The sequence below is a fragment of the Antechinus flavipes genome, chromosome X, assembly GCF_016432865.1.
Source record: "Antechinus flavipes isolate AdamAnt ecotype Samford, QLD, Australia chromosome X, AdamAnt_v2, whole genome shotgun sequence".
NCBI lineage: Eukaryota > Metazoa > Chordata > Mammalia > Dasyuromorphia > Dasyuridae > Antechinus > Antechinus flavipes.
In genome coordinates this window covers 63,808,661-63,820,570 of record NC_067404.1, presented here as the reverse complement: position 1 = coordinate 63,820,570, position 11,910 = coordinate 63,808,661, and the positions used below count along the sequence as shown (strand labels likewise).

General features: G+C 39.5%; 1 protein-coding gene across 4 annotated transcripts in view; it reads left to right on the top strand.

Annotated features, from left to right (window-relative positions):
- Window positions 1–3,833: 3,833 nt before the first annotated feature.
- LOC127542863 (progestin and adipoQ receptor family member 4-like) overlaps window positions 3,834–11,910 on the top strand; it is an 82,272-nt gene continuing 74,195 nt past the window's right edge. For 3 of the 4 annotated variants that reach the window (XM_051968720.1, XM_051968724.1, XM_051968723.1), the window contains exon 1: window positions 3,834–6,077. In XM_051968720.1, the coding sequence (XP_051824680.1) occupies window positions 3,846–4,673 (828 nt within the window). In that variant the 5' untranslated portion in view covers window positions 3,834–3,845 and the 3' untranslated portion in view covers window positions 4,674–6,077. The remainder of the gene's footprint in view (window positions 6,078–11,910) is intronic. The other variant, XM_051968721.1, reaches the window with a different exon arrangement.

Genomic DNA, 11,910 nt, shown 5'->3' with positions numbered 1-11,910 from the left:
GGCCAGGAGCAGGCTCCCTCATGCTTCCACATAATCATATGGAAAGGAACAAAGTAGAGAAGGAGGGAGGGTGGTGGATGAATATCTTTGAGTGGTCTAAGAACTCATCCCCTTAAGTTATCTCTGTTACTTGTGTACTTCTCTCTGAATATGTCTGAATTTCACAAGGGTTAGTTTCTCCTTGACTTTTTGTCCGTTTTTTTTTTCTGCCTTCCCAACTCTTCTGCCCTTTTATGTGTCTCCCTCATCAGTCCTTTTCAATCTCTTTATTTTCCATGTCCTCACTTTCACATTCCATTCTCCACTAAGGGTTGTAATGTAGAAAATGTTTTATTATTTTGTTGTCATTTATTCTGAATAGCTTTATTCTCTAGATTTAAGAGCTAGATAAGAAAAAATGTGTTATTTTTCTCTGGCCTGCTCACCTCCTCCCACTGTGAAAACAGCCACCTAAGAACTATTTAAAAAAAAAAACTTAGGGGATTCTTAATTGATTTTTCTCCCATATGTTAGTGCCCCTCAATAGAACAGAAGTTACTCACTTTTAGTCTAAGGTTATAAAAACTTGTTAGGTAATTAAATTGAGTTTAGGGGACTAGTCAGTACTTTGGACTTATGCCCAATACCCTAAATACACAGTAATATTTGTTAAATGGTCAAATTACAGCCAGAAACAGCAAGTTCATTGGTTAGTTGATTTCCTGTGAGTGTTATTTGTAATAAGTTACAATAAAGGAAATATATTTTGTAGCTATAGATGGGGAAGAGTTCATGACTAAACAAGGGGTAGAGAAGAGCAGAAAAAATAAAATGGATGTTTTGGAGACAACTGAATTGATAAATCACCCCATTCCTCTTAAAGTAACTATGAAGATATTCTGGTCCTGATACTTTTATCAGGTCAGAATATCTCTATTAAATTAATTTGTTAGGCATTAACCTCTAGTGTATATCTCATTACACCCTCTGTCTCTTCCATAAAATAGGCAATTTGGATTCTCTTGTCTCATTGGTTATCCAAAAGTTAGGACCAAGCCCTTGAAAGGGGATTGCTTGTTGGGACAAGGGGATAGGAGAGAGAGAAGGGATGGGCTTTTTCTCTTCCTTACTTCCCCTTTGACCAGACAAGGACCATGTGAAGTTCAAAAGGTTGAAGGATTTGGAGTTCTAATTATTTCCTTAGCAGTGTCCACAGAAGAAAAGCAAATGAAATGGGTATCTGTATTGAGAAATGAGGACAACTTAGGCACACTAAGGAAAGGCAACTAAAACTTATAAAGGAGATTATAAGGAACCCCTCAGAATTCTATAACCATATACAGTAAGAACTTCAAAAGGGCTCTACAATGTGAAGACCAAGTTAGCACCCTGGATACTTTAGAATCAGCCAGAGTCAGATAAGCAAAAGCCTTTGGTCTTTATTCTTTGTCAAAGTGAGAGGAATGGACATAGGAATCTCCATACCTCTTTTCTTCCTGTCCTGTGCAGAAGTAACTCAGGCTTGTCTTACTCCATCCTCTAATCCCGCCTACAATTCTCTGTATACACCAACAGATCAAGCCAGCACAGAATAGTGGGGCGGGCCATTTTCCAAGCATATGCTAATAGAGTATTGTCCAATAAGTAATTAGCCTTAAATTAAGCTCAGCTGTCCAAGTGCATCTGCTCAGTTTCAGCCCATTACACTATAAAACAAGGAAAAGACTTCCAAGAGCTATGAGTTACCCTTGTGCCATATAGGCTTGAGCCTGTTTTCCACTAGACTCTTTACTTATACAAGAGTATGTTCCATGCTTCAAAGGATGTTTTGTTATAATTGCTCTTATTATGCCTTCCTGATAAAATGCTTATTTCTAACAAGTAATTACCTCTGGCTAATTGCTATCTGCTGATAAAGTAGAGGAGTACAGAGACATACCGGCAAGAGCTATAGTACTAGAAAAACCATTCCCCCTCCCCCATTCAAGGGAGAAGCTTAGAATTCTGAGAAGAGGCACAGTAGCCACCCTTTGGGGACTCGAGATAGTAGCTCTAGAGCTTACGTTGTAATTACATAAAATTAAAAAAACTTTTGCACAAGCAAAATCAGTGAAGTTTTGGAAGGGAACCAGTTAACTGGAAAAATATAATGTTTGGTAAATTCATGTAAGTCTCATAAAGTAGCCAGGGAAGTGATTCAAACACATAAAAACAAGAGCCATTCTGCAATAAAGTGACAAAATGGTCATGGTATTTGAACAGACACTTTTCAAAACGCCATCCAAGCTGTCAATAGATTGATGAAAGAAGTGCCCCAGTTACTCATAATTAGAGAAATATAAGTCACAGTAACTTTTGAGCTCCACCTCATACTCATCATATGGGTAAAGATAACTGAAAAAGAAAGTGGCAGTTATGGATAAAGTTGTAGGAGGACAGGAATAATAATTGACTGTTTTCCACTGTATGACAGGTCTGGAGTCTGGATTCAGGACTCAAAGTGCCAAATGAGACATATATTTTTGGACGTGCTTTTGCTTTATAATTTTTTGTTACAAGTTATTGTTTGATTTTTAAGTGAGAAGTGTCTTTGAGAGGTAGAGTGGGACTAGATTAGTGATGGCCCCTCTCCCCCAAAAAGAGAAGTATGAGAATACCACTTGGGGAGAAGTTTGGTTCAACCTAAATGGAAATTGCCTAACAATTAGAAGTACCTCCAGATGAAGTGGGCTATCTTGGAAAGTAGTTAAGTTCTCCATCACTTGGAGGTTTTGAAGCGCTCAAGTTGTATACTGTTCAGATAAGAATCACATAGTGTGTAGGAGAAGGGACTTCAGAAGCCATCTGATATACAGGCTCCTTCAACCAAAATTCTTTTCTCAGTTCTTCCAACAAATGGTCATCTACACTCTGCTGACTCTCTCTGCTGAGGAGGAGCCCCTTGATTCGCTTTCAGGCAACTCTAATTGTCAGGAAATCTTTTCTGACGTTAGACCTCAATAGATCCCTTGGACACTTCTATCCCCTGCTAGCTAGTACGAGACAGCTTTCCTGATACAAAAACACGGTTATCGGATCTTGTCTCTGCTCTCTCCTCCCTCAGGTACCCTCCTCCTATGAGATTATATTGTTCTTAATTTTTTAGGTTCAGTTTTATTTTATTTTCATGAAGATGTGGGTATTCTTACCCTCCCGCCCCACCCCCCGCCCCCCACAAAAACATTTTGGAAAAAAAGGAAACACAAACCTGTGTTCCACCAAGATGTGGTGCAGCCAAACACATTTCCCACGTTGGCCGTGCACCAGAATAGGCCGGGTTGTCAGCCGGGAGCCCTTCAGCCCTCTCCCTCTATCAGGAGGCTAGTTCGCCTGTTGGAGGGCGCACACTGGGTGGTAACTGTGGCGGTCAGAGATACACTTTCCAAGTTGGTTCCGGCAGTCTTGCTTCCCTCTCAGTCGTTCTGCTTCTCACGGCTCTGCCTCAGTTCCTCCCCAGCTACTCCTGCTTCCCTAAAACTTTGCCTTCAGTCATTTCTGGGGGTCTTTCGACAGCCCCTTCACCATCCTTCCCCTTCATCTTTGCAAGTCTTTACTTAAAGGTGGCTCCCAACACGGAAGAGTCCCTTCCCCCTCCCTTTACTCCTGATTCAGAGCGAGGGAAAGAGCCCCAGGCTGGGCCACAGGGCAAACTTGGCCCCGCCCTTCGGTGTGGTACCTGCGGCCAGGTCGGGGTCCGCTGTGGCCGGTCCCCTCCTCCCGCTCCCGGGGAGAGCGCCTGCGCAGAGACGGCCGAATTGAGAACGCTGACCGTTTGTTGAAATGTGGAAGCTTCTAGAGCGGCTGGCCAGCAGGCGCCCCACCTCGCCATGGCTCGGAAGCCCAGCCCGCGGCTGCTGGCCTGGGCCCAGACTCCTTCTCATCTGCAGTTCAACCCGTTCGTGCTGACAGGCTACCGGCCCTCCAGCAGCACGCTGGGCTGTGTCCTCAGCCTATTCTACCTGCACAACGAGCTGGGCAACATCTACATCCACGGGCTGGCCCTGCTGGTCTTCCTGGTGCTGCTGCCCCTGACCATCCCCTGGGGCCAGCTGGGCTGGGGCTGCTGGCTGGGTGGCACCCACTGCTTGGCTTGCCTGGCACCTCCTGCCGGTTCCGTCCTCTACCACCTCTTCATGTGCCACCAAGGAGGCAGCCGCGTCTACACCCGCCTCCTGGCCCTCGATATGTGCGGGGTCTGGCTGGCCAACAGCCTCGGAGCCTTACCCATGATTCACTCCACCCTGACCTGCTGGCCTCGCCTGCGCCTGGTCATCCTGCTGCTTTACACCTTGCTGTCCATCAAAGCCGGTTGGCACGCCGTCACCGCTCGCTCAAATATGGCTCGGCTCCAGGCCTTCGGCTGGCAGGCCATCACCCGCCTGCTGGTGTTCGGGATCCGGGCTCTGGGAGTGGGTTCCGGAGCCCCCGGGGCCCTGCCTTGCTACCTTCGAATGGATGCCTTGGCGCTGCTGGGAGGACTGGTGAATGTGGCCCGGCTGCCAGAGAGCTGGAATCCTGGGGCTTTCGATTACTGGTGTAACTCCCACCAGATCATGCATGTGCTCAGTGTGATTTCCATCCTCCAGCTGCATGCAGGGGTGGTTCCAGACCTGCTCTGGGCTGCTAACCATAATTATACCTGTCCTGCAGCTTGAGCAGTTTGGTTTTTTTTTAACCACTTCAAAAACCAAGCCAGCCAAAAACCAAGCGGGAAAGAACAAGCCAGTCAAAAACCAAGCGAGAAAGAACCAACAATTTAAGACACACGCCACCAAAACTCAAAACAATCCCAAATCTCAAACCACCGTTCCCCAAGCTCTCTTCAAAGCTAGTAAGTAGAAGTACCCCTTGTTCCCCTGGCTCTTCTCCCTCCTCTTTCCCAGGACTCTCTTGTTTGGGGGAGATGTAGAAGTTCCCTCTTTGTTTTCCTGTGTTAAATAAGAATCTTCTGCTTGAGCACCAAGTAGGGTTTCCTGAGTTTTTCAAGTCCTTTCTTAAAGCTATAGAAGGTTGTCCACCCCACCTTTGGAAAATTCAGTTTCTCCTTCCCCCCACCCCAACAACTTCTTCCTGTCCATCCTATGCTTTTTCTATAGTCGATTAGCACAAGTAGCATGGGAAGAAAAAGGGAAGCTTGACAGAGTCAGGACCTCTCCAGCTTATAATTTTGGCTCTGCTACCAAATAGAAATTTCCTTATCTGATTTAGTTGTTGGACTAGGCCTGCAACCTACAACTTTAGCCATGTTCCACACACTTCTAGGACCAAACAGCTTCCCCCATATCCGACAGTCTCAGTGCGTTCCACCAGGGTGAGTGGGAAGCAGCCACTAATATATCTGAGTACCACTAGGAATAACCTCTTGGCAAGCATTCTTATATTCCCTTGACCTCCAATCTTCCTTCAACTCCCTTGTCTGCCCTTTTTCTCCTACTCACTACCTATCTACTGAAGTTTTCTTCCTCTGCATACTAGCACCTCACATCTAATTTTGAGCTAGACCCATTCCATTTCCCTCTATCCCCAAAGAAATGAAACCAAAAAGAAGGACAAAGACAATTAAAAAAAAACAATAACCCAGCCTGATATGGATTGTGTATTTAAGAATACCAAGCATCTAGGACATCTGCTTGCATGTGATTGGGCCAGAACTTTCCCTCACAGGGAAAATTTACCTTGTCCTAAGACTGTAACCATGCACACACCAGGCCAGAAGACTTGTTCTCTGGCCCAAGAACTTGGTCTTTCCACCTCTTCACGAGATTGTGATCTGGTGGGCCTTAAAATGCCCCAAAACATTTCAAGCCTTTTGTCTGGACTAAAATAACTCAGGTCTAAAATTTTGTGCTTTTTGCATGAAGATTGTACTAAAGATGTTAGATCTTTTCTCTGGAAACCTTGCCATTCCCAGCACAAAGATGCTGTTTCCATGAAGAGTGTTCCTGCATGACATCTTCTGACTACCAAAACAAGATTGTGTCCGATCTCTAGAAGCCATCACTGAGAACCGAGGGCTACTTCAACAAAGAGAACAGGAAGAAAAGACAACATGGGTGCATGTGAGTTATTTTTGACTCATGTTAGTCAATTTTATTGTTTTGTAGTTACTTAATTGTACTTTCTTGAGCTCTTTTAGTTAAATGTTAGAGATATGGGCATGGAGCTGGACTTCATGTCTGTTATCCAAAAACAAGCCTCGCAAAGTTTGGGGAGATTTATTACCAAATTAGTTGTAGGGTCATTAACTGGTTTTGACAACAGCAGTTTTCAAAACAACTTGTAGGTTGTACAGGGTTTACACTGGGCATCAGATGGGGATGTACCCACATATATCAAATGAAAAATCTCTGAAATATGTTACTTATGTTGTCATAATGTTGCCATTGTTCAGTTGTGTCCAACTCTGTGACCCTATTAGGATGTTCTTGGTAGAGATACTGCCATTCCCTTCTCTAGCTCATTTTACAGGTAAGGAAACTGAGTCAGAATAGTGGTAAGTGACCTGACAAAGGTCACATTTGAACCTGGGTCTTCTGAGAGTTTTATTTTTTCTTTACCAAACACCATTTTAACTAAATTTCCTTTTCTTCATATTTTGTATTTGCTTTGTCTTCAGGACTAGCCTAACTTTGAGAGCATCACTCATTTGTCACTTACCATATGGTACCAAGAAGCATATATTTTTTATTCATAGATATAGCTTATGTATCTGCTTGATAATAATCATTATTTCAGAATTCTTGTCATTATTAAGTTCTCCCTGATGTCGAACCTTAATCCATAATGCATTACAGAAGCCTAAATATTATTTTAAACATTAATTCCACAAAGATGTCCAAGAAATCTTACTTGTTTCTTCTGTTTCTGTCAATAAGATATCCAGACCCAACCAGCTGTAGGTGACTTTGCTGTTTTTAGTGGTACAGTGATCCACAAGTACTCTGAAGGATTTATGATGAAAAGTCCTATCCATACCCAGATGAAGTACTGATTATGTCTGAATACAGATCCAGATCGAAACATACTCTTATTTATTTATTTTTAACTTTATTTTTCTTAAGATGGTTTTGTGTGTGTGTGTGTGTGTGTGTGTGTGTGTGTGTGTGTGTGTGTGTGTGTTTTAGGGTGGGAGAGGTGTTTTCTTTCACAACATGACTTTCAGGGAAATGTTTTGCATAACTTCACATGTGGTTTCTTAATGAAGGATAGGGTGGGGATAAGGGGGAGAATCTGGAACTCAAAGTTTTTTTTAAAAAATGTAAAGAAATTGTTTTAGATGTAACTGGGGGAAATATTAAATAAGTTTTTAAAAATAAGATATCCAAACAAAAAAAGAAAAAATGTAGTCAGTCATTTGAACAATTTATTTACACAATACCAAACATTTGAATGGTTGACTACATTTTTCATTTTTTTTCCTGAATGTCTAGCATCTCACAGACTGAGTCTTAACATTCCCGTCCCCCCAAAATTTGATGATCCAGTTTCTTTGTGTTTTTCCTAATGAAGAGTTTAAACTTGAACAAAAGTGAGTGAAGTTCAGAAAAGTAGAATTCTTCAAAACCAGGAAGCTGTACCCAAATATCCTGGTTATAAAATAATTCTCTCTTCTAAACTACTTTTTTTTTTTTTTTTTTTTTACTTTATACAATTTGTCAGTTGTTTTCAGTTCATTCAAATTTGATCATCAATCCAAAAGAACCATTTTATTTATTTCTCTTTGCTTTCTGGTGAAGGGCTGATATTTCTTTGTCTTTTAATGATGCTTATCATGTGACTATAAAACTCAAAATCATTTTCTATACACACGTTTGCGCACACATACGCATATACATAATCTAGTCCTTCAAAATATGATTATTAACTTGAGAGTGGCATTATGTTATTTATGGGACTACTAATGAAAGAGTGCTTCTCATTTTTGCCATTAAGAGTTTAAATCTTGGCCTGGTTTTGAGGATCCTTACTATTTAGTGATGAGCCTAGTTCCTTTTGGATAACATTTTTACTGCCATAAGCAGCACTAATTTCATCAGTCTCCAAACACAGATATTACCGAACTAGATGTCAGGGCTCTTTATCAAGTGTGGCAGATGCTCTCAGCCCATTTATGCTGTTCTTATCTATAAATCTCAAAGATAATAGTGCTAGTGATAATAATAATGATAAACTTTGAATACTTTAAGTATCCAATTTCATTGGTGTGAGTTCTTTCACTGAAGCCATTCACATCTACTTAATGTTTTAATATGTTGGATGATCTTTTAAAAACTTTTATTTATTTTGCTATATTTTAAGTTCTGAATGGTCTTCCTCCCTCCTTACCCCATACTACAGAAGGCCATCATTTGACACAGATTTATAAAAATATGTAAAACTGTACTATGCATACTTCTCTTTGTTAGTTCTTTCTCTAGAAGAAGAGAGCATTTTCCTTCATAGGTCATTTGTAGTTTATTTAAGAATATACAATACTCAGAATAACTTGGTTGTTCACAATTATTCATCAATTTTGCTGTTACTGTACAACCTTTTCTTGGTTCTGCTCTTTTCACTTCACATTATTTCATGCAAGTTTTCCCATATCTTTCTAAAATCAAACAGCTTATTTCTTATACTACAATAGTATTCTTTCAAATCATATACCACAACTTGCTTAGCCATTCCCAATTGTTGGGCATCTGCTCAGTTTCCAATTTTTTGCTGACACAAAGAGAGCTGCTACAAGTATTTTAGAACATAGAGGCTCTTTTTTTTTCTTTTGCTGATCACCTTGGGAAACAAATCCAATAGTGGTATTGCTGGGTCAAAGGACATGTAATTGATAACTCTTTGGGCATAATTGCTCTTCTAAATGGTTGGATCAGTTTATCATTACACCAACCTTGTATTAATGTTCCAAGTTTTCTATATTCCCTCCAACTTTTATCATTTTCTTCTTCTATTATTTTTGCTAATCTTCTTGGTTTGAAATATCTCAAAGCTATTTCATCAATAATGATTTGGAACATTTTTATATGCCTGTATATAGTTTTGATTTCTTCATCAAAAATTTTCTTGTTTATATCCTTTGACTAAATTGGGGAATGACTCAAAGTTTTACAGATATTTGAAGATCTTTAAGAGTTTCTGTGACTGGGAAAAGTCATTTCTCTGTGACTAAGCTGACAGTGAGTCTCTAAGTTTAGCAAAGCTGGTCCCTGATCCCCAGACATACAATCCATTCCTGGATCCATAGTCTAAGCTTTTCTAGTTGGGCACAATTTACCAGAACTTGCACACCATAGTTTTACACTACCTAATTTCCAAATTCTTTATTTCTATACTGTTACTGTTATGTTTACTTAAAATTCTATTAAGGTTTTTATACAAGTTTTTTAAAATAGATACTTATCTATTTTCAAAAAATGGAAGGTGGGTACAGGTACAAAATTTCCAGAAATTTGGAAGTCTTTGGGAAAAGACATGGGGGTAGATAATGCAAACATTATTTTTTCCTTATAAATTTAAAGTCATTTCATTCATTTGAAAATGTAAATTTTAGTTTTATATGTGTAATTTGATTTGATCAAAAAATAACTTTTGTTAACATTACTCCAAGACCTACCTTATCCAGGTTGGGGGTAAATACTTGCAGTGTCTGGACAGGGAGAGGGGTTGCCAGGGAGAAGTGGTCCGTCAAGCCCAGGAAATACAAACCTTCATCAGCAAGTTCCTAAAGACACAGAACAAATAGAGTAGCTTTGAAAATAGTTGTTCTTGGCTTCTGGGGAGGGCTTCTGGCTTCAGGACTGCCATAAAGGATTAATATAAAGATTAATTGAGTACCTCTATTTTTTCCCCTCAGGGGTTCATTTCCATTGAGCTCTTTATGATTTATTTTTATTTTTTTCTCATGTTTAAGCTCAACTGAAGCTCAGGTTGTTATTCTGTAAAAAGATACTAAACAAGAATAACACTGAATCATTTCTATTCAGTTATTCTTTATGCATTCATTTCATATGACAAATATATTTTTCCATAGAGATAACTGGTTGTAGCAAATAGTTATTCCTGATAAATACATAAGATTAGGCCACAAGAGTATCTAATTAATTTAAGCATCTATTAACTACTCTAACGATTCACTAATATTGTATAGGATTATAGTGGCTTCTTAGTACTTATTACATCTACATGATAACCAAACACATTGATTTTGATCATGGCTTTTTCTGTAAGTGTTAATATAATGTCACTATTTGGTCATTAAAGAGGCTTCTGCAGTTTGAAGTTAACAGCTATGGAAAGAGTTACTTTATCCTGACCTATGACATCTGATCATGTCACTCTGTGAGACTTTTTTCTTGAGATCTTTTGTTGTAATGGGCTGAGGCTTGAGTTGATGCACTGAGGTCCCAAGCACATGAGGCTAAATAGTAATTGGACCATACTCTATTAATATATATGCTTGGAGAAAGAATGGCCCCCGCCCACTCTTTGTGCAAGTCCTGATGTATAGGAAATGATGACTTTGGTGGGTGGAAGCAGGGGAGTAGAAAGGGAAGCGGAAAGAGAGACTGCTGGCTGGCATCTTAAACAGCTGCTCGCATTGCTATCGCTACCGCCCTTCACCTCTGATCCCCTTTTCACCTGCAATCCTCCTTCACCTCTGCTAGCTGGCTTCCTGTCACAGCTGCCCATATTGCTATCGCAATCCTTCTTCACCTCTACTGAGAATAAAGATTGAAGATTTTTCCCTTAACCTGAATTCCTGACTCTGGCTGATTTTAAATACGTGGTCATCACATTTTGTCACTTTCAAACCAGATCAATACAAAAAGGAACTTGTCAAGAAAAAATGGATTTGTATTAATCAGGGTTCTCTAGTAAATGATCATCCAAAGTTGTAGCTTAAATGCAGATAATAACATTGAGTTAATTTTCATATATGCCTTTATGACTAAATTGAACTATTTTGGAGGCCAGTCATTGAAGTGGTATCTATGTGGTCTTAGAAAACAGTAACGCCTTTTCAACAACCCTTCTCTTGGCAGGTATAGTTGTCATTTCAAAAGAGACATGACAAAGTATATAACTTGGGTAGAAATAATGAGTGTTTTGCAAATAACTAATCTTCTATAAGGAATCCTTCTTCTCTTTGTACTCTTTTGGATATCTTCCATAACAGTGACAAACACCTTTGGTAAGCATATGTCTCCCTGATTTATGTCTAGCTTTATATTAATAATCAGCAGATTGTCAAATGATGTTGCTTTCATTAGGGTTACAGCTATTTTGGGAATGTCTTTTTCAAGTATCATAAGATTTTAAAAATGTGTATGACAGCTTATTAGAGGAGCATCTTTAAAGTGGAATCTTGTTTTGTTAAATTAAATCAAATGCTTTTTATAGTTAATAATTAATAAGTATGATAGAACCTTGTATTTTCGATGCTTTTCAGTCAATTGTGCGAATATAGTCTGGTGTGGAGTATTTATGTAAAAGTCTACCTCCTTACTCTTATCTTTATCAAAGATGATGACCACGTATTTAAAATCAGCCAGAGTCAGGAATTCAGGTTAAGGGAAAAATCTTCAATCTTTATTCTCAGTAGAGGTGAATGTATATTCTAGTTTTAATATTTATTGTTCATTTTGTTTTATATGTCATATTTGCATCCTAAAAACCTTGCTTGATTTTCTTCTTAAATATTCAGCCAAGATAAAAATATGTGCATATAGGTTGATAGTTTTTTTCCCCCTTTTCTCAATATTATCCTGTAATATTCTCTCTAAAATGTTCTCTGTTGAGGTTTTCTTGGGATCTCTGGAGACAGCCTTCATTTCAGTTCAGAGTAATCACCACACAAGTGTAGCCAGATGTTAAAGTCCAAATCCTTTATTGTCTCCT